Here is a 19635-nt window from a genome sequence, read left to right as displayed (position 1 = left end):
TCGGAATTTCATAAACTTCTTCTTCGCTTAGAGGATACGCTGTAGCACTGTGTGTGTGTTATTTAGAAGATTACTTTCATTCATCCATTCCCAACTACTCGATGAAATAAACTCCAGACATGATTGTATATCAACAAATTAGTAAAAATTACAAAAACATGAAAAATATAACAAAATATTGCTAGAATATTTACGTGGATGCTAAAATATGACTGAAAATGTATGAAAAAAGCTTGACTAATCAATGAGAATTTTGCAAGGAGTTGCTTATAGTTTTTTGCGATGTGTGTTGTGTTTTCTCTGTGTTGGCCGATTCCTTCCTTTTCTTCGATGTGCGTTGCGGTTTCTTCCACTCTTCCCATGATTCACGATCTTCTCTCATTTTCTCTCACGATCTTCTCCTCTTCCCACCATCTTATTGACTTGTCTGAATAAATTTAAATCATCTGCCACATTTGATGGACTTTCATAATTTAATTGGACATCCATCATTAAATTGGACTTTCATAATTAAATATTTTAACTCAAACAATAATATTTTAATAGAAAATTACTTATCTTTATCTATATTTTTTGAATTTTTAAATGATCATATAACATTTAACATTAAAAATTAATATATATTTTGTTAAAATAACTTTTAACATTTGACATAATATCTATACACACCAACATTATTTAATATACATATTTTAAATATATTTTCTTTTTATATTTCACTTGAGCGATGATGCAATTTGCCGAGACCAATATTTAGCATTCCAAGTGAATAGAATCGGGACAAAGCAAAAAATAATAATAGGAGAAAAAAAAATTCGGAATTCAATTGAGAAGTTAAAATCAGTGTATACCGATAATAAAATCCGCCTGTGTTTTAACCCTACACTGCTACTATAAAAGAGCACCGAAATTATCTCGAATCACATTTGTGAAAGGGGGCGAGAGAGGCGAAACTAGGGTTTAGCAATGGCCGATGTGAAAACTGGTACCGTCAAATGGTTCAATGACCAAAAGGGATTTGGTTTCATCACTCCAGATGATGGGTCTGAAGATCTGTTCGTCCACCAATCAGCTATCAAGACCGATGGTTTCCGCAGCCTCGGAGACGGCGAGACCGTCGAGTTCGTGGTGGAGTACGGAAGCGATGGCAGGGCCAAGGCGGCCAACGTGACCGGTCCCAACGGCGGATCTGTCCAAGGAAGCACTCGTGGTTCCTACGGTGGTAGAGATGGAGGCGGTGGTAGAGATGGTGGCGGTGGATACGGTGGTAGAGATGGAGGCGGGTACAACGGTGGTGGCGGTGGATACGGGGGTAGAGATGGCGGCGGGTACAACGGTGGCGGCGGTGGATACGGGGGTAGAGATAGCGGCGGGTACGGAGGAAGCCGAGGTGGGAGTCGTGGCGGCGGTGGAGGCAGTGGTTGCTACAAGTGTGGTGAGAATGGGCATATGGCAAGAGACTGCTCGCAGGGAGGTGGTGGTGGAGGCGGCGGGGGTAGGTACGGAGGTGGTGGGGGAGGTGGAAGATATGGAGGTGGAGGAGGAGGCGGCGGTGGCGGTGGCTGCTATACTTGTGGTGAGGAGGGACACTTTTCTCGTGAATGCCCCAGCTCCAACCGTTAGATATCCCCCTTTTTCTCCTTCTGTTCTATCCACCATGGTTTAATTAGCTAGAGATGTTTACTATTTCAGTTTTCCAACGATGCTTTGAATCAGATTATGTATACATCTGGTGTCGTCTTATATCATTTTTGGTCATATCAATCAATATACATGGTGTTTGATCCGTTTCTGCTGAAATAAGTCCAATCGTTTGAATTTACTGGTATTGAACATATTTTTCTTGGACTTGAACTTTATTCGCCAGTGATTGTTATGTGATGGGCTCGCATTAAATGTTGTTAAACTTGGAATCTGAAACAGAGCTGCTACCAGGAAAACTGGTCTGGTCTTCTTTCCATTTGAGCATTATATGAATATGAAACAAAGTCACAAATTTAAAGCTTTATGTGGCGATAATTGATGACATGATGCAAAACATTTTCGCCATCATTTATATTGACAAAGCTCATAAATTTCTCTATTAATTATCAACTTTAATCAACTGTTTTGCTCACTTGATATCAATTAATAATTCTGAAATTTTGTCGCGTATTATCCAACAATTACAATGCGCGGGATTTGACGGGGGATTGGAATCTTTTCGGTGTTTGTTAGGAGTTGGGACAATGGTGCGAGATTCTTAAGCGAGACCATTATTTTGATTTTAATTTTTAAAAAATCGTGTGGTCATGATCGAGTTGTCGTTTTATTATTATTATTAGAAAAAGTAGTTTGAAATAGGTCGACCCCGATTGATGATCATTGGACCCTTTTATTTTTTCAACAAAATTATCTCTTTATTTTGAAGGAGTGAATCCCACGTGAGATCTTTACACGGATCTTAATTCGTGAGATGGGTTAATCTTATCAATATTCACAATAAAAAATAATATTTTTAGCATAAAAAGTAATAATTTTTCTTGGATGATCAAAATAATAGATCCGTCTCACAAATACGATCCGTGAGACGTCTCATACAAGTTTTTGTCATTTTGAATTATCAAAATATCAAGTCTCAGTTATTGATTTATTGTCAGTAGTTCATCTATTTTTCTAATTATTTCAATTTTATATTTATACATGTTGAGTAGAGTGCATGAGTGATAATAGTACTGAGATAGATTATCAATTGGGAAGTTCATGTGCGTCAAGCTTCTGATGTTGCACAGGTTGATTAGGTGGATCGTAAAACACTGACGTCATATCTTAACGATAAATATTGTCTATGCTGAGAACGTGGTTGGTGGTGGAGAAAATGTAAAAGTGATATCTAAAAGATACGAGACATCACCAATAGATAAACGTACATCTTCTCGGATTCATGGGCCTAACAACCTGATTCGTTATCATCCACGTAGGTACATTCTACGCTGCAACAAGTATAAGAAAATAAAATTGTGTATTAGCTAACAGTTTACCTAGTGGTAAACGTTTGATCTTAATCTTAAAAATACAAATGGCCGGATTAATTAGTATGAGTGGTAGGAGAAAGAGAAAGAGCATCACGCTTGAGTTAGATGATCATTATTATTTTTTCATTCAATGTCAATGGCTATGATTTTGATTTTTTCGATGAGAAACAACATCAAGAATAAAAGACTCGAGTTGATGCCACTCAAAAAAATACATCATTATCATATTTAAAAAAGTACGAGCAATTCGAATGAGCCTAAAACTCAAGCGATGTCTCATCACACATCCAATATTTTATCAAACATTTCAACAAGGTGACGCTTCCTTCCGGTGATTTGTAAGCCAAATATAAATATTGTTTGAAAAGTTAATTTTTCTAATAAGGAGATGGTTATGAACTTTAACGTGACACGTCGAGAAGAATCATCAGGTGAAAATTAGTATTGATCGTTCTCAAACTCAAATGTCGTCATTCTTATCTCAAATGAATAATGATTCTCAATAATTTAAATATTTTGAATCTAAATTTAGAGAATAAACGACTAAATATTGTGCATTTTAACAATTTACTTTTAGTTTTAATGATAAATTATCTTTTGAAAATTGATTTTTAACATGTTCAACTCTTTCTATTAGAGTTATCCCACGAAATACACTCAAACACAAACTTAAAAAATTAGTTATCAAAAAAAAATTAATCAGAGAATTTGCTAGTTTAAATAATAAAGTTTTTTTATGTTCGGATATTTGTAGTGATCATTGACAAAGTTTTTCACATATGATTATTACATGCCATTGAATTGATAGTTCTTTGAATATTCTAAAAATATTGCTAGCATATAGATGTTTTAACGAATTTTGACGACACAATTTATATCGCAAATTATATTTGTCATTATAGAATAATATTTTTAACTTCTCAAGTTTTTTCAATTTATTTTGATAATGCTAGTGCAAATATTTATAGTATTAGTGAGCTTGTTAAAGTATATAAAGCATCACTGTTGATAAAAAATTTCATATTAGGTGTATATGTAATATTTTAAATTTTTGTGTGTTCAAGATGGACTGAAAAATTTAGAATCTTATATTACATCGATTAGGACCACAATTCATTATCAATTAACATATTCTAAAATGAACCTTTGGTGCAAATTTTGCAAAATAAATAATATGGAGCCTAGACAGTTTGAACAAGATGTTTTCGCTCGTTGTAATTCGAATCAATGGAACACATACATTAAGTATTTGTGAAATTATAAAAATGTTTAATGATGCTAATAACCACTTATCCGGTGTTTATTATCACACTTCTCATTATTGAGCTAAGAATAAGAGTGCGGAAGAATTCCTTCCATTTCTGAATGAATTGAATTATGAATGGTTCAGTACACATTTCTATTTATACTACAATTAGCTAACTAACTGTCTTGATTAATTAACTAACTAAGTCGTGATTAATTAACTAACTAACGATGTATAAAACTCCTCCTCAAGATGGACTACAAATGTCTTTGAATGCCATTTTGGACAACAGAGGAAACAATGTAGCTTTGGGTAAGGACTTCGTGAAAATATCCGCTAATTGCATATGAGTGCGAATGAGTAAAAGCTTGAGAGACTTTGTCTCAAATGAAGTGGCAGTCGATTTCAATGTGCTTCGTTCATCATGGAACATCGGATTAGTCGCAATGTGGATAGTTTCTTGATTATCGCAGCACAATAATGACGGGGTCGGGATGGTGATGGATAGTTCAGATAGCAGCTGTTGAATCCAGATAATTTCGCTTGTGGTCGCAGCCATGGAACGATATTCAGCTTCGGCAGTGGAACGAGCAATGGTTGGCTGCTTCTTGGCTTTCCATGATATAAGGGAATCACCTAAAAACATGCAGTGACCCGTGGTCGACTTCCTGGAGTCAAGACAAGAAGCCAAATCTGTATCGGAGAAAGCTTTTAACACTAATGAGGAGGTAGAAGAGTAAAATAAACCTTGACTTGGATGGCCCTTAAGATAGCGAAGTAAGTGATGGATGGCCATTAAGTGTTGAGATTTAGGACGAGCAACAAACTGACTTAGCTTGTGGACAACATAAGATATGTCAGGACGGGTTATGGTGAGATATAAGAGCCGACCAATAAGCTGGCGATAATGAGAAATGTCAGAAAGTTCTTCCCCGTCATCAGAAGTCAACCAGAATTTGGGATGCATGGGAACATTCGCTGGTTTACAAGCGAGGAAACCAATGTCTTCTAAGAGTTGTAACGCGTAGTTACGTTGAGACAATACGATACCGGTTGCTGAACGAGCTATTTCAAGACCAAGGAAGTACTTGAGGTGACCAAGATCTTTGAGATTAAATTGTTGGTGCAGGGTGCATTTAACGTTGGCAATAGCTTGGACCGAGGGGCCAGTGATGATGATATCGTCAACATAAACAAATAAAGCAACGAATGAGGCGCTCGAGTCTGTAATGAATAAAGAGTTATCTGATTTGGATTGCCGAAAACCAAGTTGAAGGACAAATGTTGAAAACTTGGAATACCACTGTCGTGACGCTTGTTTCAAGCCATACAAAGACTTAAGCAGGCGACATACCAGCTTGCCCTGATCCTTACTGGTCTCCCCCTGTCGTGGGAAACCAAGTGGAAAATCCATGTAAACCTCTTCGAATAAATCACCATGGAGAAAAGCATTGTTCACGTCGAGTTGGATAAGTTGCCAATTGTGGCTGGCAACAAGGGCAATGAGGATTTTGACATTAACAAGTTTTGCAACCGGAGATAATGTCTCAATAAAATCAATGCCTTCACGTTGATTATAACCTTTGGCAACTAATCGAGCTTTGTATCGATCAATGGCTCCGGAAGAATTAAACTTGATTTTGTAAACCCATTTGGAACCAATAGCATGTTTCCCGGGAGGAAGACTTACAATGGACCATGTGTTGTTGGCTTCTAAAGCAAGAAGCTCAGTCTTATGGCCTGACGACATTCTTCATGTTGCACGGCTTGGTGATAAAATTGGGGCTCCGAGTGAGTGGAGACATTGAGAACGAAGTGTTTGAAGGCTGGACAGAGCTTCGTGTAGGAAACAAAGTTTGACAATGTATATGAATATTTGGATGCTATAGGTGCTGCACGCGGGAATTTGGACATCAAATTACAATGGAAGTCCTGAAGATATGAAGGCGTTCGAGAAGCACGCGTGTAACGTCGAAGCTGCAAAGCCGGAGGTGGCTGGTCCTGGACATGGATTTTACAAGGGACCTCAAAATCAGTTTGAGACCGGGGTAAAACCATATCAAGAAACGACTCAATTATCGATTGAGTATGAATGTTGGAATGAAATGGGAACATGTCTTCTGGAACACAACATCCCTGGAGATGAAAACTTGATCATTTTCAAGATCAAGCAATCGATAAGCATTCATACCAGGTGGTAGCCAAGAAAGATGCATTTTCTGGACCGAGGAGCAAACTTTGTGCGATGCTGAGACAGCGTAGATGCAAAAGCCAAGCATCCAAACACAACAGAGTTTTGTTGCGGACGTTCGACACAGGATAGTTGATGCACAATACCCTTTTGATGGAAAAAATCAGTGAGATTCATTTCCTTAGCATTATCTGACCGGATGATCTTGATGTGAGCTTGAAATTGAGTGAGCACCATGTTATAGAACCGAGGAAGAGACTGAATAACATCTTATTTATGCTTGAGTAAGTATATCAAAGTGAATCGCGTCATCAACAATGGTGAGAAAATATCTGTATCCATGATGAGAAGTTGTAGCAAGCGGACCCCAAATATCACAATGTATTAAATCAAAAGCATTTTGAGCCATGTGATTGTGAGAGACATATGGTAACCTCTTTTGTTTTTCCAATGGACAAAATGTAACATGGAGTATGAGTAATGAGTTTTGTTGTATCAATGTGTAATGTATGTTTGAGTACATCAAGGTTTTGATCAGACAAGTGACCTAACCTATTGTGCCAAAGATGCACAAAAGCTTTACCAATTACAGCACATGTAATAGATTGCATAGGAGGCTTCGAGGGACCACAATCGAACACATATAAACCATCAACGCAGCTACCCTTGCCAATCATCCTCTTGTTGGTGAGATCCTGAATTAGGAAATGATCAGGATAAAAGATGACTGTAAGCTGCGGGTTCTTGGTTAGTGCACTGACAGATAAGAGATTAAACTGAACCTGTGGAACATAGAATACATCATGTAGAACCAACTGTGTCCCAATGCAAACGTCACCACAAAATGCCACATCTAAAGATGTCTGATCCGGAAGCATAACCGAAACATTAGAGATTGGCCTCATATGGAGGAAAGCCTTAATGTCATAGCAGACGTGCCGTGAGGCACCTGAATCAACTATCCAAGCATGTGGATGAGATAGAATGGAGTGGGAAATAATACACAAGCATGTACCTGTTTGAAAGCAATGCAAGGTCCCTGTGTCTGATGAAGGTGGATCTGTGGTAGAGTTGAGATGACTATAGAGGAAAGTCATGAGTTGTTGGCGCTGATTTTGATTGAGTGCTTCGAGAAGATTGCCCAGAGTACTAGTAGGAGAGTTGGAGGGAATATCTTGGTGTTGGAGAGTAGACAAGTGATTGACAACGGCAGGGGACGAGGTATTGGTGGAGAGGCGATAATTATGTCGAAATTCGAGAGGATAGCCATGTATTTTATAACACTTTTCCACTGTGTGACCATGAATCTGGCATTTGTGTAGAAGGGCGTTCTTTCCTTTGCCCTCGTGTGGAGTAATTAAAGGAATTGTTGGTGTTATCCTTTGTGAATTTCCCCTCCTTGACAGCAAAGGTTGCTATCTCTGACTCATCAGAATGAAGCACTGATGGATATCCGATTTTCTTTTGACGTTCATCTTGTGATACAAGGGAAAACACCTTGTTAATCTGAGGTAGGGGATCCATCAACAATATTTGACCACGGATATGAGCAAATGATTCATTGAGTCCCATGAGAAATGACAAGACGTATTCACGCTGAAAGTAATCATGAAGTTCCTTGATGCCTCCACAACAACACTTTCCACAATTACAGTTTGGTCTATAGTTGCTTAATTCATCCCACGATGTTTTTAATTTTGGGAAATAGACACTGATAGTATCCTGATTTTGGGTAAGATTCATGAGATCACGACGGAGTTGAAATACCCGTGGACGATTACTTTGTTGAAATCGATCACGGAGATCTTTCCATATATTTGCAGCAGAGTCGGAGAAGATGATACTCGCCAAAATCTCCTTACATACGGAGTTCAAAATCCAGGAAATTACAACATTATTATTGCGAGTCCAATAAGGGATAAGATCATGATTGGTACCTTCAGGTTTAGAAATCGATCCATCCACAAATCCGAGTTTGTTTTTGGCGGAGAGTGCGATGACCATGGCACGGCTCCAAGCTGAGTAATTCTCACCAGTCAAGAGCTGAGTCACAAGAACCATACCCGGATTGTCCGTATGATGAATGAAAAATGGATTTAGAGGATCATCAATGAGAGATTTCTATATTGATGCAGCGGCACGAATTGGAGCGATGACTTCCATGGTGAGATTTCAGCTCGGATCGAAAGAAATCAGAGTGAAACAAGATTGATTCAAAATTGGAATCAAAGTTGATGCCGAGCGGCGGGGCGTGATTATTTTCGCTATATCACTTATAAACTTACTAAAACACAACTTTTAGTAAACGAGCGGACGAAATGCCCACGAGAATCCTCAATTATTTTATCACTTCTTTTGATTTGAGTGATGCAAATGAAGAAGTTTTCGACATATTACAATGACGATCGTAAAAAATACAAATATATACAATATTGTCTATAATGACAAAAAAAATCTGGTTTGCTCCTTTCAATAGTTGTAGTGGAACAAAATTTTAGTATCGGAAGAAATTCATTGTATGAGAGATATTTTAGTTTAAGGTTATTAAATTTGGAAGCCCGATATTCGCTAAATGCTCGGTCAAAATCCACTAGTCGAACACAAGATGTTAAAAGTTATAAAGAATAGAGAGACGAAATTGAGAAAACATCTGGAAAACATGGAGAGAAATGTGAGTGATTGAACAACACCACTCTTAAAGGCAAGTATATAAAAGTAAACAAACTATCTGTTCCTTCATTCTTCTACATCAAAAAAGAACAGTAGATAAAAATGCACGATCTTTTTGTTAGATTTTTTTGTTAAATAATATAGTTAAAAAAAAAACAAAAAGATTGAACCGGACTCAGACCCGGTGGTTGAAGAGAAAAAACATGTATTTTTTTGTTTGAGAGTTGGAAAATAAAAGAAAATAAATAAATTAAATCTATTGAAAACAATTATTATTTTTTTAATTTTTGTTTCCTCTAATTTCCTTCTACTTTTGGAGGAAAATATTTTAGGTTTGAAAGATAATTATTTCGCTATTTCTTTTCTTAAAAATCGCCAAACAACATATTTTAAAATCATTCATGCTAAATTCTTTTATAAAGAAATTTGAGAAAATAACTTTGTTCAAATTTTATTTTTTAAATAAAAAATGAAAACGTCTTTTTTATAAATATATTTGATTTGCAAAACGCCCTTTTTTAACAGTCACAAATGAAGCCTAAAAGCGCATTTGTGGCGCGCTTATAAATTATAATACACCGAGCGGCGGCGCCGTGGCGACCATGCCGAGCAAGAGGAAGAGGAAGAGCGGCGGAGAGACGCGAGGTAGTCACCCACGAAATAAATACTCTGATAATCCACCAGATTTCTGCTTGTTGGCTTCTCTCTACCCCAGTTTCCAGCCCTACGTTTTCTACTCTCGTGAAGGTAAACCCAAGATCGACTGGACGGATTTTAATGCCACCCGAGAGTTGACCAGGGTTTTGCTACTCCATGATCACGGAATCGACTGGTATGCTAGTTCATGTTTTTGTTGGGGGAAAATCAGCTGCTATTCCTGTTTCACTAACAAAGTATTTTTAGTTTCCAATTTCAAGTCTTTTGATATCTAACACTTGAGCGATGTTGCTGTTATTTTGTTTAGTGATATTATGCTATCGAATATTGTTTACTTCTCGTCTTTGCTCTTCTTCTTCTTCTTCGGCCTTTTCTTCTTACGTATCTATGTATTTGATTATGTTTAGGTTCAAATGGCAACTCTATTCGATAAGTTTTCTCAGCTGAACAATATCTTGTTTTTTGAGTAATTGAACTAGACACAACGTCTAGTTGTACTATGTTTGTTATTGTTTCTTGTAATGTGGTTAACAGAATGGAGGCTTAACTTTCGTAGGTGGATTCCTGATGGGCAGCTGTGTCCTACAGTGCCCAACAGGTCAAATTACATTCATTGGATAGAAGATCTTTTGGCCTCAAACCTTGTTTCAGGAACCCGGGTAGATGGCAGAGTAAATGGTTTTGATATTGGAACTGGAGCAAATTGCATTTATCCCCTTCTCGGTGCTTCCCTTCTTGGTTGGAAGTTTGTTGGTTCAGGTACTCTGTAAATTTCTTCTGTGTTCTCCTCATGAATTTTTCTATGTCGTGCTAAATGTTGCATCATTGCACTGTTTTAGATGTTACTGATGTAGCTATAGAGTGGGCGAATAGAAATGTAATGAACAATCCTCATATAACTGAGTTGATAGAAATTAGGAGAGTAGAGTGTGAGGATGACATTTTTGATGTGGAAGAACTTCAAACAAAGAAGCAACATAGTGGTGAATGTGACTTGGATTCGCACGACGAAAAGGCACTTGAAATTGTGCCTGCACCATCATCTGTGGTGGGCAAAAAGAAGGGTTATTGTGGGTCACATGTGCTTCTTGGGGTTGTCAAGGATGGGGAGAACTTTGACTTCTGTATGTGTAACCCTCCATTCTTTGAGACGATGGAGGAAGCGGGGTTGAATCCAAACACGGCTTGTGGTGGAACTTCAGAGGAGATGGTCTGCATTGGTGGTGAACGGGCTTTCATCAGTCGCATAATTGGTGATAGTGTGCAGCTGAAACACAGATTTAGGTATTGGTTTTCGTATCTAGTAATTTTTTATGTGGCGACAATTATCTTTACTGGTTTTTTGGTCATCTATGTGAAACAACCATCTAAATTTGACACTTGGTTGTTATATAGTTTAAAGATGTGTTTACCACTATCAGCGGCTATTGATTTTGGTATTGTGGCAATGTTTGTTTCAACAATTTTTCTCCAAAATCCAATTATTTCCCTCACCCATTGTTTCTGTAGGTGGTTCACCTCAATGGTTGGAAGAAAATCAAATCTGAGTATGCTGGTAGCAGAACTGTGGGATAACGGAGTCACAGTGGTGAAGACAACTGAATTTGTTCAAGGCAAGACATCAAGATGGGGGCTTGCTTGGTCTTTTCTACCTGCTTCAAGAATGACGATATCGTCTCAGGGGATTGAAAAAAATAACCAGTCTTTCATGCTGGAGGTTTGGAATCCTTTTCCATTTACTGTTGATAAATCCTTTAGGCGTTTTATTTTGTCAGTAACTTACCGTCTGTATGGATCTGGATTCTGGTGCTACTTATATTCGTACAGCATCGATCATAACATAGTTTAATCTTTCTAATTTGTTCCTACACATAGTGAAGATATATAATTCTCGTGAATATGACAGGTCATATATTTTGTTTATGCATAGGGCCTTCAACGTCAGTATAGTGCCTTTCATGTTTTGCAGTCCATCGAATCCTTTCTATCCTGCAGTGGAGCCACGTGTAAAGTAGATGCTGCTGCATTCAGAATCGATGTATTGCGATTATTTTCAATTTGTTTTCTTGGATTTTGACCATGTCTTTAGGTGAATAATCATTTTAAATAAACAGACCACTGCTTCGAGAGAACAATGCAATGCAATTTTGAAGACAGGAAAAGGTTATAAGAAGGGAGATGATGGTTTTCATCATGAGTTGGAAACACACAATCCTTCAGATGATCACCACATTCAATCAGATGCCTTGCGCTTTCGTATTTCGGTAATTTTATTCAGCTGGTGCACGAGTTTATTGTTATGCTTTTTGTTTTAATTTTTTTTTTTAAATCTTGAATGTAAAGTAACGTTTATCAGTTTCATTTGTAGGTATTTCAGCAAATCCCTGGAACACTTTTGGTCAGGGGAACGTTGCACGAAAGAGAAAGCTCCAACTCAGGTATGGTTACATTTCTTGAAGTGAATGAGGGAGTCCTCTCTCGGATTTCTTGCTCAAATTGTTACTTTTGCTATTTCAGCTTCTACAACTCTTCAATATCCATTTTATTCTTTCTCATCGAGACGGATGCCATCCCTCTTCTGAAAATATTAGTTATTCAGAAATTGAGAATTGAAGAAATCCTTTTCGTTATGTAAATTCTTTCTCATCGAGACGGACATACATTTTTCAATTGAATCCTTTCTCTTTGTGACCTTGCTCCTTTGCCACCTTTTGTTTTTCAATGCAGGTGTATTTTCACTAATATTTCAGCATCTTGAACAAGTTTTAAGAAACAAGTTCTGCTATGAAAGAACATTATCTGATGGATCTTGCTCCAAGAATAGAAGATAGAATATGCACAACATCCTGATGGATCTTGCGCCAAGAAGAATATGCACAACATACTATCCACCATTTTTTTATCTGCGTGGAAGATTTGCTGCAGAGAATCAGGAAACCATTACTTGGTTTGAACAGATTCTTTCAATTTCATCCGAAACAGGGCTCTGCAGAATCAAGGCCCTTGTTCAATCAAGAGATTTATGTTTCTTTGTATCACCACAGAAAGAACTCGTGTGAATTAAGGTCACTTTAAACTGTTAAATCACTACTATTAGATTTAGACCATGGAAATTGTTGGATATATAGATCCTACCTATATTTTTGTTGGACATACTTTTATAGAGATTATCATTGTATGCAATGTTTTATTTTCTGGTGTAACATAGATCATATCAACAAAACTTTGGTGAAAAAATGAGTTTGGATTTCAGGTCACAGCGGGGTGGGGTTATATTATGTCCATGGTTGGAATATCTGGAGAGAGGATTATGCCATTGGGACAAAAGTTCTGGGATGATTCATGTCACTTTATGGCTCAAATGACCTTAATAACATCCTCTTTTAACAAAATAATAATTTTGGTGAGTGGAGATGACTTTTGATGAGGAACACCTTATATATTTATATATATGTATATTTGCAGATGAATAGAAAAGAATATAAATCCACTCAGCAGTCCTTTGTTTTTCTTTTCTAATTTTTGAATGCAATAATCAACAATATACATGGTTTTAAATATTTTATTTTTTTCTTTGACTAAATGATGTGAAATATTTGTTTTAGCCAGTAAAAAAACAGCGCTCTTAATAATTGAAGTTTCTATATTTTATGGCATTTTAAAAACAAAGTATGCTTAGAGATTTAAAAATTGAAATAAATTGTAATGTTTATTGCAGTTCTAGTGTCGAAAAAAATTAAAGAAATTGGCGTAAATTTTTTAGTATCAAAGTATATGTATAAGGGAGTCATTAATGTTTTTAGACAAAAGCTTATGTGAGACGGTCTCTCATGTCGTATTCGTGAGACAGATCTCTTATTTGAGTCACACATGAAAAAATATTATTTTTTTATGCTAAGAGTATTAATTTTATTATGAATATGGGTAGGATTGACCCGACCCGTCTCACAGATTATGATCCGTGAGACGATCTCACAGGAGACTCACTCGTGTTTTTAACTAATAGGTATACTAAAAGTACAATAAAAATGAATTGAATCCAAATATAATATAACAAAAAATTATTTTTAATAGTATATAGCAAAGTTTCTCATTCTATAGGGAAAAAAAACAAATGAACAGGTCTTTTGTGAGACGCTCTCACGAATTTTGTCTGTGAGACAAGTCAATATTACTGATATTCACGATAAAATATAATACTCTTAGTATAAAAAATAATATTTTTTCATGGATGACTCAAATAAGAGATTTGTCTTATAAAATAAAACTCGTGACACCGTCTCACACAAGTTTCTGCCAAAACAAATTTCATAAACAAAATTATTATTCCAGAAAATACACATATATGAAAAATATTGGTTCCAAGAAAAACAAATTAGATACCATGGATTATTTCTAATTATCTGCAGATATTAATCACACACAACATACGAATCAGATGTTTCAGACAAAAAAAAACGTATGAATTGGATAGAGGAGCCAGGATCCTCATCCAACAAAGCAACGAAATTTACGATTTTTACAAACCCGAATGGAAAACGAATCAACAACCGACCCGACCCATCATGGCATTGGCCCTGAACATGAGAAAGGTATAAGAAATATTCAAGCTTTGCCTTCAATCCTAGCATTGGTAAGCCCTGCACATGCATCCACGAAATCTTCAGAAATGAAATCTTCCGAGAAAATCTGCAACCTGTCAGCCAATCCCCTCTCGAAGCATTGACGTATGAACATTCTCGAATACGGGCGGATCCTATTCGTAACGGGTCTCACGCACAGAACGGGGTTATCAGCCTGAGGCGTCACAGTGTTCTCCACCCTGTAGAAGAATTTCCGGTTCGCCACCGGCTGCTGCTCCCCTAAATGCTTCATATTGCTCTCGAATTTCTTCGATGGCAAATCAGTGTCGATCCAGTTATCTTTCAGGTAACCGGAGCTCCATAACGGGCTCCCCGGCTTCGGTTGCGGGGTTTTTCTAGGCTTCCAAACGCAGATGACCCGTTTCGGCAGCAGTTCCGAGATTGTTTTCCCGAATACTTGTTCGTCTTGGTGGATCAAATACTCACCGAGTTGTTCTTCCAAGTACTTGTCGAAATCAGGGGGGTCGTCGTGCCCGAATTCTGTCCTGATCTCGAGGATTACAACCTCGGACTGTGTCTCCGACAGGAATTTCTTGAGATCCTGAATGACGACATCAACGCTGTAGGTGAGGAGGATTCCGTGGCAGACTCGGCGATCTTCCTGGACCCGGATATCCAGGACCCTGGCTCCTGTTACCAGCTGTCGGTAGATTGATCGGGATTGGCATCGCGCGAAGGGGCGGCTGACAAACGGGATTCCGATCTTGTTGGTGGCGGAATCATGTGTCCCAGGCCAGACAATCTGGTTGATCCGAAGCTTTTCCGGGCCGAGACACGACATCCAGTTCTTCCGGTCCGACGGGCAGTAGTCGTGACATGGAAAATCGGTTCCCCCGGTTTGTTTCAGGTCGACGAGGGCCTTTTTCTCCGTGGATATTGATTTTCGCCGCTCGACTTGCTGGGAGACGACGGCTCCCATGGTGGTGAAGAAGGAGATGAGAATTTCAATTAATGTAGGAATATATATGATCCTTTCCTTTGTAATTATGGAGGTTGAAACGTTCTTTACTTCATAAATTATTAGATGCGTTACATTGCATTTTGTTAAGTATGTTACATGGAAATATTCACATTTTAGTTTATAGATATGTATTTTGTGAAGTGAAAATTAATCTTAAAATATATTTTTAATTAACTAATGATACAAAATATATGTTGAGATATTAGACACATATCCTTACATGACCAAATTTTTAAAGAACATACAATTTTTTTGTCATCTTGTTGGATGAGTTTTTCTTGATTTGAGGCCAATGGTTTTACCATCCCATGCACCAATAATTAGGAGCAGGAAGAATCGATTAGTTGTGGAGGGTTTGACTTTAATATATGAGATAATTATTTCAATTTTCTTTATATTAAGTTCATCTCGGTCGGCATTCCACTTTTATATATATATATATATATATATGAGATGGTGTCATATATATATATATATATATATATATATATATGAGACAGTGTCACATATCTTTATTAGTAAAAATCAATCATGCTAATAAGTAATATTCAGTGACAATGATCATATCTTATTGGTTTACTTAATAAAATAAAACTTGAAGAAACGTAATGTCATCTTCATTTTAATTAATGTTTCTATTGGAGTTAAATGCACCTTTAAGGTGTGGTGGGAATCGCTTACTTGAATTATTGGATAGATATTATTATTATATAATATTTTTTTAAAAAAAATCTAATTTCTTTCTAGGTCCACTTGCATGGCTGTCCAATGCCATACCACATGTGACTCGTTTCTTTAATAACTCAATTGATTAATTGATTGATATTAACACATCAGATATAAGCATCATCTATATTTTATTTTAGTAGTGTAAATAATTTTATTTTATTTTGAAGATATGATTGAGCAAATGAAATGAAATTAATAGGAAAAATAAAATCACAAAAAGATATTTCTGAGCTTGTGTACCCTGTCTTACCAAAAAAGAAAAATCAATGGAGCCTCTTCTTGATAGTTTGATAATGACATTATACCATATCATATTGATCAAATTTTGTTTTCTTCCAATAATGCAATAGATTGATGAACAAATCAATGGAGATAGATCCGAGAACATGGATAGATGTTTCTTTGTTTCTTATAATAAATGCGTAGAAAGAGCTCAGAAATTCTGTATAGGAATGCCGACAGTGAATAATTAAATTTGTATTTTTAAAAACAAAAGTTGCCCACGTATCTCTTTCCCAATTTATATTTCAGTTTGACATTCAATCTTTCACCCTCAAATCCTGCTAGCCAAACTGTCTGCAATGTACCAAGGAAACACTGGACGCATGAGGGGAGTCTTTAGCTGATTCATCAAAACAGCCTGATCGACCCAAAATATCAATGACACAAGCATCATGCTGTTGGTCAGGATTAACATTGTATTCTTGAGTCATGGACTCGAACAAAATAAGTCCTTCTTGGACAATCCCCGAATGACTACAAGCATTCAGAAGGGCAAGTGGCGTGATGCTGTCTGGTTTAACAGCCATTCTCGCGATATCTGCAAACTTTTTTATTCCTCGTTTACCACAACCATGGTGTGCTAATGGCCTAATGCACGGATCATAGTGTTCCACAACACAACATTTTGCTTTTTTGTTTTGGTAGAACTGAAAACCCTTTCCCCAATTTTCCACATTTCCAATACATGTTAATGAGAGAGCTCAAAACAGCAGCATCAAGCCTTACGCCTGAGGTTATCATATATGAATGAATTTGTCTACCGCACTCTAGTGAAATTATGCTAGCACAAGCTAACAAGCAATTGCTAAAAGTGAATTAATCAGCTTCAGTGCGATGCTTAATCATATCCATGAACACCTTAAGGGATTCATTTCCCATTCCATTTTGGGCATATCCTGCGATCAAAGCAGTCCAAGAAAAAGAATTCTTTTCTGGCATCGTGGCAAATACTTCCCGAGCAGAATCCATATCACCCCATTAAGAACATCCCTCTTTATCATCTCATCAAACAACCTCCTAGCATCACATAGCTCGCCACATTTTGCATGCGCATCAACAATAGAACTCGAAAGAACCAAATTTGACAAGAACCCAACAACAAGAACTTGACTGTGCAATCGCTTAGCAAGACACAACTCTCTTAACTTGAGACAAATGTTGCAACACCAGCAAAACTATACTCATTAAAGCCAATATCCAATCTCCTCAACTGCAAATAAAGCTTTATAGCCTCATCAAACTGCCCACTCTGCACATGTGCCATCACCACTGTATTCCAACGCACAAGGCATTTTGTCGAACAACCTTCTCGCCGGCTTCAATTTCTCCAACTTCGCATACCCGGAAAGCTTATTGTTCCAAGAATACAAGTTTTTCACACTCATTTTTCCAAACACCTCACGAGCTTTCTCAATATCATCGCATTTCGCATACACCTTAATCAAATGGTTGGACAGAAAAGTGCCGGGATGCTTTGAACGCGTGATCTTCAAAAGACGGTGAACCCATCTGCCCTCTTTACCCATTTTCCATCGGCTCATTGTTGAATGAGATTGGAAATAAATTTACAGTTCAAACGGAATCCTTTGCAAGCTAAGAGAGGCAATGAATCAACTGCTTCTAGGATTTGACCCTGTGAGGTGAAATAGAGAGATTTCTGGGGAATACAAGGATGCTTGCGATTTTTTGTGAGGAGTTTCCCGAAGGAAGCTGTCAATGTGCAAGGTAAATGGGGGAGAGAAGACATTGCGTAAGGGCAACAGAAACCGCCGGCTCAGATTGGTCGCAGCTCTGCGGCGTGGACCGTTGAACTTCAGAATGGATGGACCAAAATGGGCAGTATAGTCCATGAAAGCAGAATAGTGTCTTTTGGACTTCTTAGTTGGGCTTCGACCCAGAGATTTCTGACCCACAGTTTTGATTTGGGCCGTTTGTTTTGAGTCCATTAATTAAATGAAAGGCGCCTAGCTTAGCTATTGACATATAATCCTAGATTTTAATATTTTATTGAACTTACATTTAAAATTTAATGACTACCATTTGGTTAAAATAAATATGCTAGCACTTACCAATCCAATAAAAATAACTCAATATACTTATTACTCGCCATAAATATAATCGAATTTTGAGTTGTTTGGGATCATTCAAATTCATTTATATATATATTTGAGAAAATAATACGATACATATAAAAATGACAAGAATTTTAGATCACACAATTTTCGAAAATAAATCCCTCAATATATACTACATGGAGCACCTTATCCATTCCCAAGAGATATAATTTGTACTTGGATAAGGTTTAAATAAATAGTATAAAGACACGACATAGATTAAAATCCAAATAAATCCACACTTCCACAAATCTTAAAAAAACATAAACCAAAACATCACAAAAAAATTTTATGAGACGAATATTTTATTTGGATGATCTGTCTAAAAGGATATCTCGTTTTTGGTGTACAAAAATTGACCATGTGGATTGGTGGAAGTTGCTATCAGTACTTTACTTTTTCCTTAACTAACTTGCTCTTGTCTTTATTAATTTGTTGCGGTTCATTTTGAGAAAGCACAATATTAATCAAAGCTTAGTCCATGTCATGATTTATGGTTTATTTTATCCTACCTATGCGGGCATTGCTCCCATGATAGGATGGATGGTCAAGATTTGTCCATGCATATGTAGGACCCACTTTTTTTTTTTGAAATTGTATGTTTGGCAAGATCTTGGCCATCCATCCTCTCATGGAGGCAATGCCCACATGGGTATGATCTCATTAACCATGATTTGGTTTATTTCATCCTACCTATGCGGGCATTGCCCCCATGATAGGATGGATGGTCAAGATTTGTCCATGCATATGTAGGACCCACTTTTTTTTTTTGAAATTGTATGTTTGGCAAGATCTTGGCCATCCATCCTCTCATGGAGGCAATACCCACATGGGTATGATCTCATTAACCATGATTTGGTTTATTTCATCCTACCTATGCGGGCATTGCCCCCATGATAGGATGGATGGTCAAGATTTGTCCATGCATATGTTGTTCTAGTTTTCAGTTTATTTATGGTGTTGAATATATTTAGAATCATTTTCACAACTTAGGCCATGTTTTATCCTCAATGGTCTCTCACTTGATTTTTTCGCTCGGGTTCGAGTCCTTCCGCCCGTAGACTAATATACACTTTATATAACTCAAATGAAAATACACCATGAAGGACTTCCCTCAATTTCGAGATA

At 37.1% G+C, this 19635-nt stretch overlaps 3 protein-coding genes and 1 pseudogene across 5 annotated transcripts; 2 read left to right on the top strand and 2 right to left on the bottom strand.

Moving 5' to 3' along the window:
* The first annotated feature begins 900 nt into the window (after positions 1 to 900).
* Positions 901 to 1854, top strand: LOC140827044 (cold shock protein 2-like). 2 transcript variants are annotated; one of them, XM_073189627.1, is made up of 2 exons: positions 901 to 1255; positions 1319 to 1854. In XM_073189627.1, exons 1-2 carry the CDS (start codon positions 967 to 969, stop codon positions 1621 to 1623), a joined length of 594 nt encoding a protein of 197 aa, XP_073045728.1. In that variant the 5' UTR covers positions 901 to 966; the 3' UTR covers positions 1624 to 1854. The 2 variants fall into 2 exon arrangements, with proteins under 2 accessions (XP_073045728.1, XP_073045726.1); XM_073189625.1 differs by having other exon boundaries at positions 901 to 1854.
* A 7802-nt stretch (positions 1855 to 9656) lies between these two features.
* Positions 9657 to 12923, top strand: LOC140827043 (uncharacterized). Of its 2 annotated transcripts, none has more exons than XR_012116905.1 (8): positions 9657 to 9953; positions 10335 to 10537; positions 10618 to 11062; positions 11288 to 11495; positions 11709 to 11816; positions 11893 to 12042; positions 12135 to 12216; positions 12506 to 12923. XR_012116905.1 is itself a non-coding variant. In XM_073189624.1 (8 exons), the coding sequence occupies exons 1-8, from the start codon at positions 9724 to 9726 to the stop codon at positions 12607 to 12609; spliced, it is 1518 nt and encodes a 505-aa protein (XP_073045725.1). In that variant the 5' UTR covers positions 9657 to 9723; the 3' UTR covers positions 12610 to 12923. The 2 variants fall into 2 exon arrangements, 1 of the variants encoding a protein (XP_073045725.1); XM_073189624.1 differs by having other exon boundaries at positions 12147 to 12216.
* Positions 12924 to 14137: 1214 nt separating this feature from the next.
* On the bottom strand, positions 14138 to 15415 carry LOC140827042 (uncharacterized). The gene has a single exon (XM_073189623.1). It carries the CDS (start codon positions 15338 to 15340, stop codon positions 14384 to 14386), a length of 957 nt encoding a protein of 318 aa, XP_073045724.1. The 5' UTR covers positions 15341 to 15415; the 3' UTR covers positions 14138 to 14383.
* A 1158-nt stretch (positions 15416 to 16573) lies between these two features.
* On the bottom strand, positions 16574 to 18233 carry LOC140828349 (pentatricopeptide repeat-containing protein At2g21090-like; annotated as a pseudogene).
* Between the last annotated feature and the right edge of the window lie 1402 nt (positions 18234 to 19635).

The sequence above is a fragment of the Primulina eburnea genome, chromosome 3 (assembly GCF_022965805.1).
Source record: "Primulina eburnea isolate SZY01 chromosome 3, ASM2296580v1, whole genome shotgun sequence".
NCBI classification, from domain to species: Eukaryota; Viridiplantae; Streptophyta; class Magnoliopsida; order Lamiales; family Gesneriaceae; genus Primulina; species Primulina eburnea.
Note: the sequence above shows the minus strand (reverse complement) of the source record. Positions and strands in the feature narration are given on the sequence as shown.

Excerpts from the sequence above, each read along its gene's own strand:
- LOC140827044 (XM_073189625.1), top strand. The coding sequence starts at position 967 with ATGGCCGATGTGAAAACTGGTACCGTCAAATGGTTCAATGACCAAAAG.
- LOC140827043 (XM_073189624.1), top strand. The coding sequence starts at position 9,724 with ATGCCGAGCAAGAGGAAGAGGAAGAGCGGCGGAGAGACGCGAGGTAGT. Across the intron at positions 9,954-10,334 it reads CATGATCACGGAATCGACTG|GTGGATTCCTGATGGGCAGC; the intron begins GTATGCTAGTTC and ends TAACTTTCGTAG. Across the intron at positions 11,063-11,287 it reads CAGCTGAAACACAGATTTAG|GTGGTTCACCTCAATGGTTG; the intron begins GTATTGGTTTTC and ends TTGTTTCTGTAG.
- LOC140827042 (XM_073189623.1), bottom strand. The coding sequence starts at position 15,340 with ATGGGAGCCGTCGTCTCCCAGCAAGTCGAGCGGCGAAAATCAATATCC.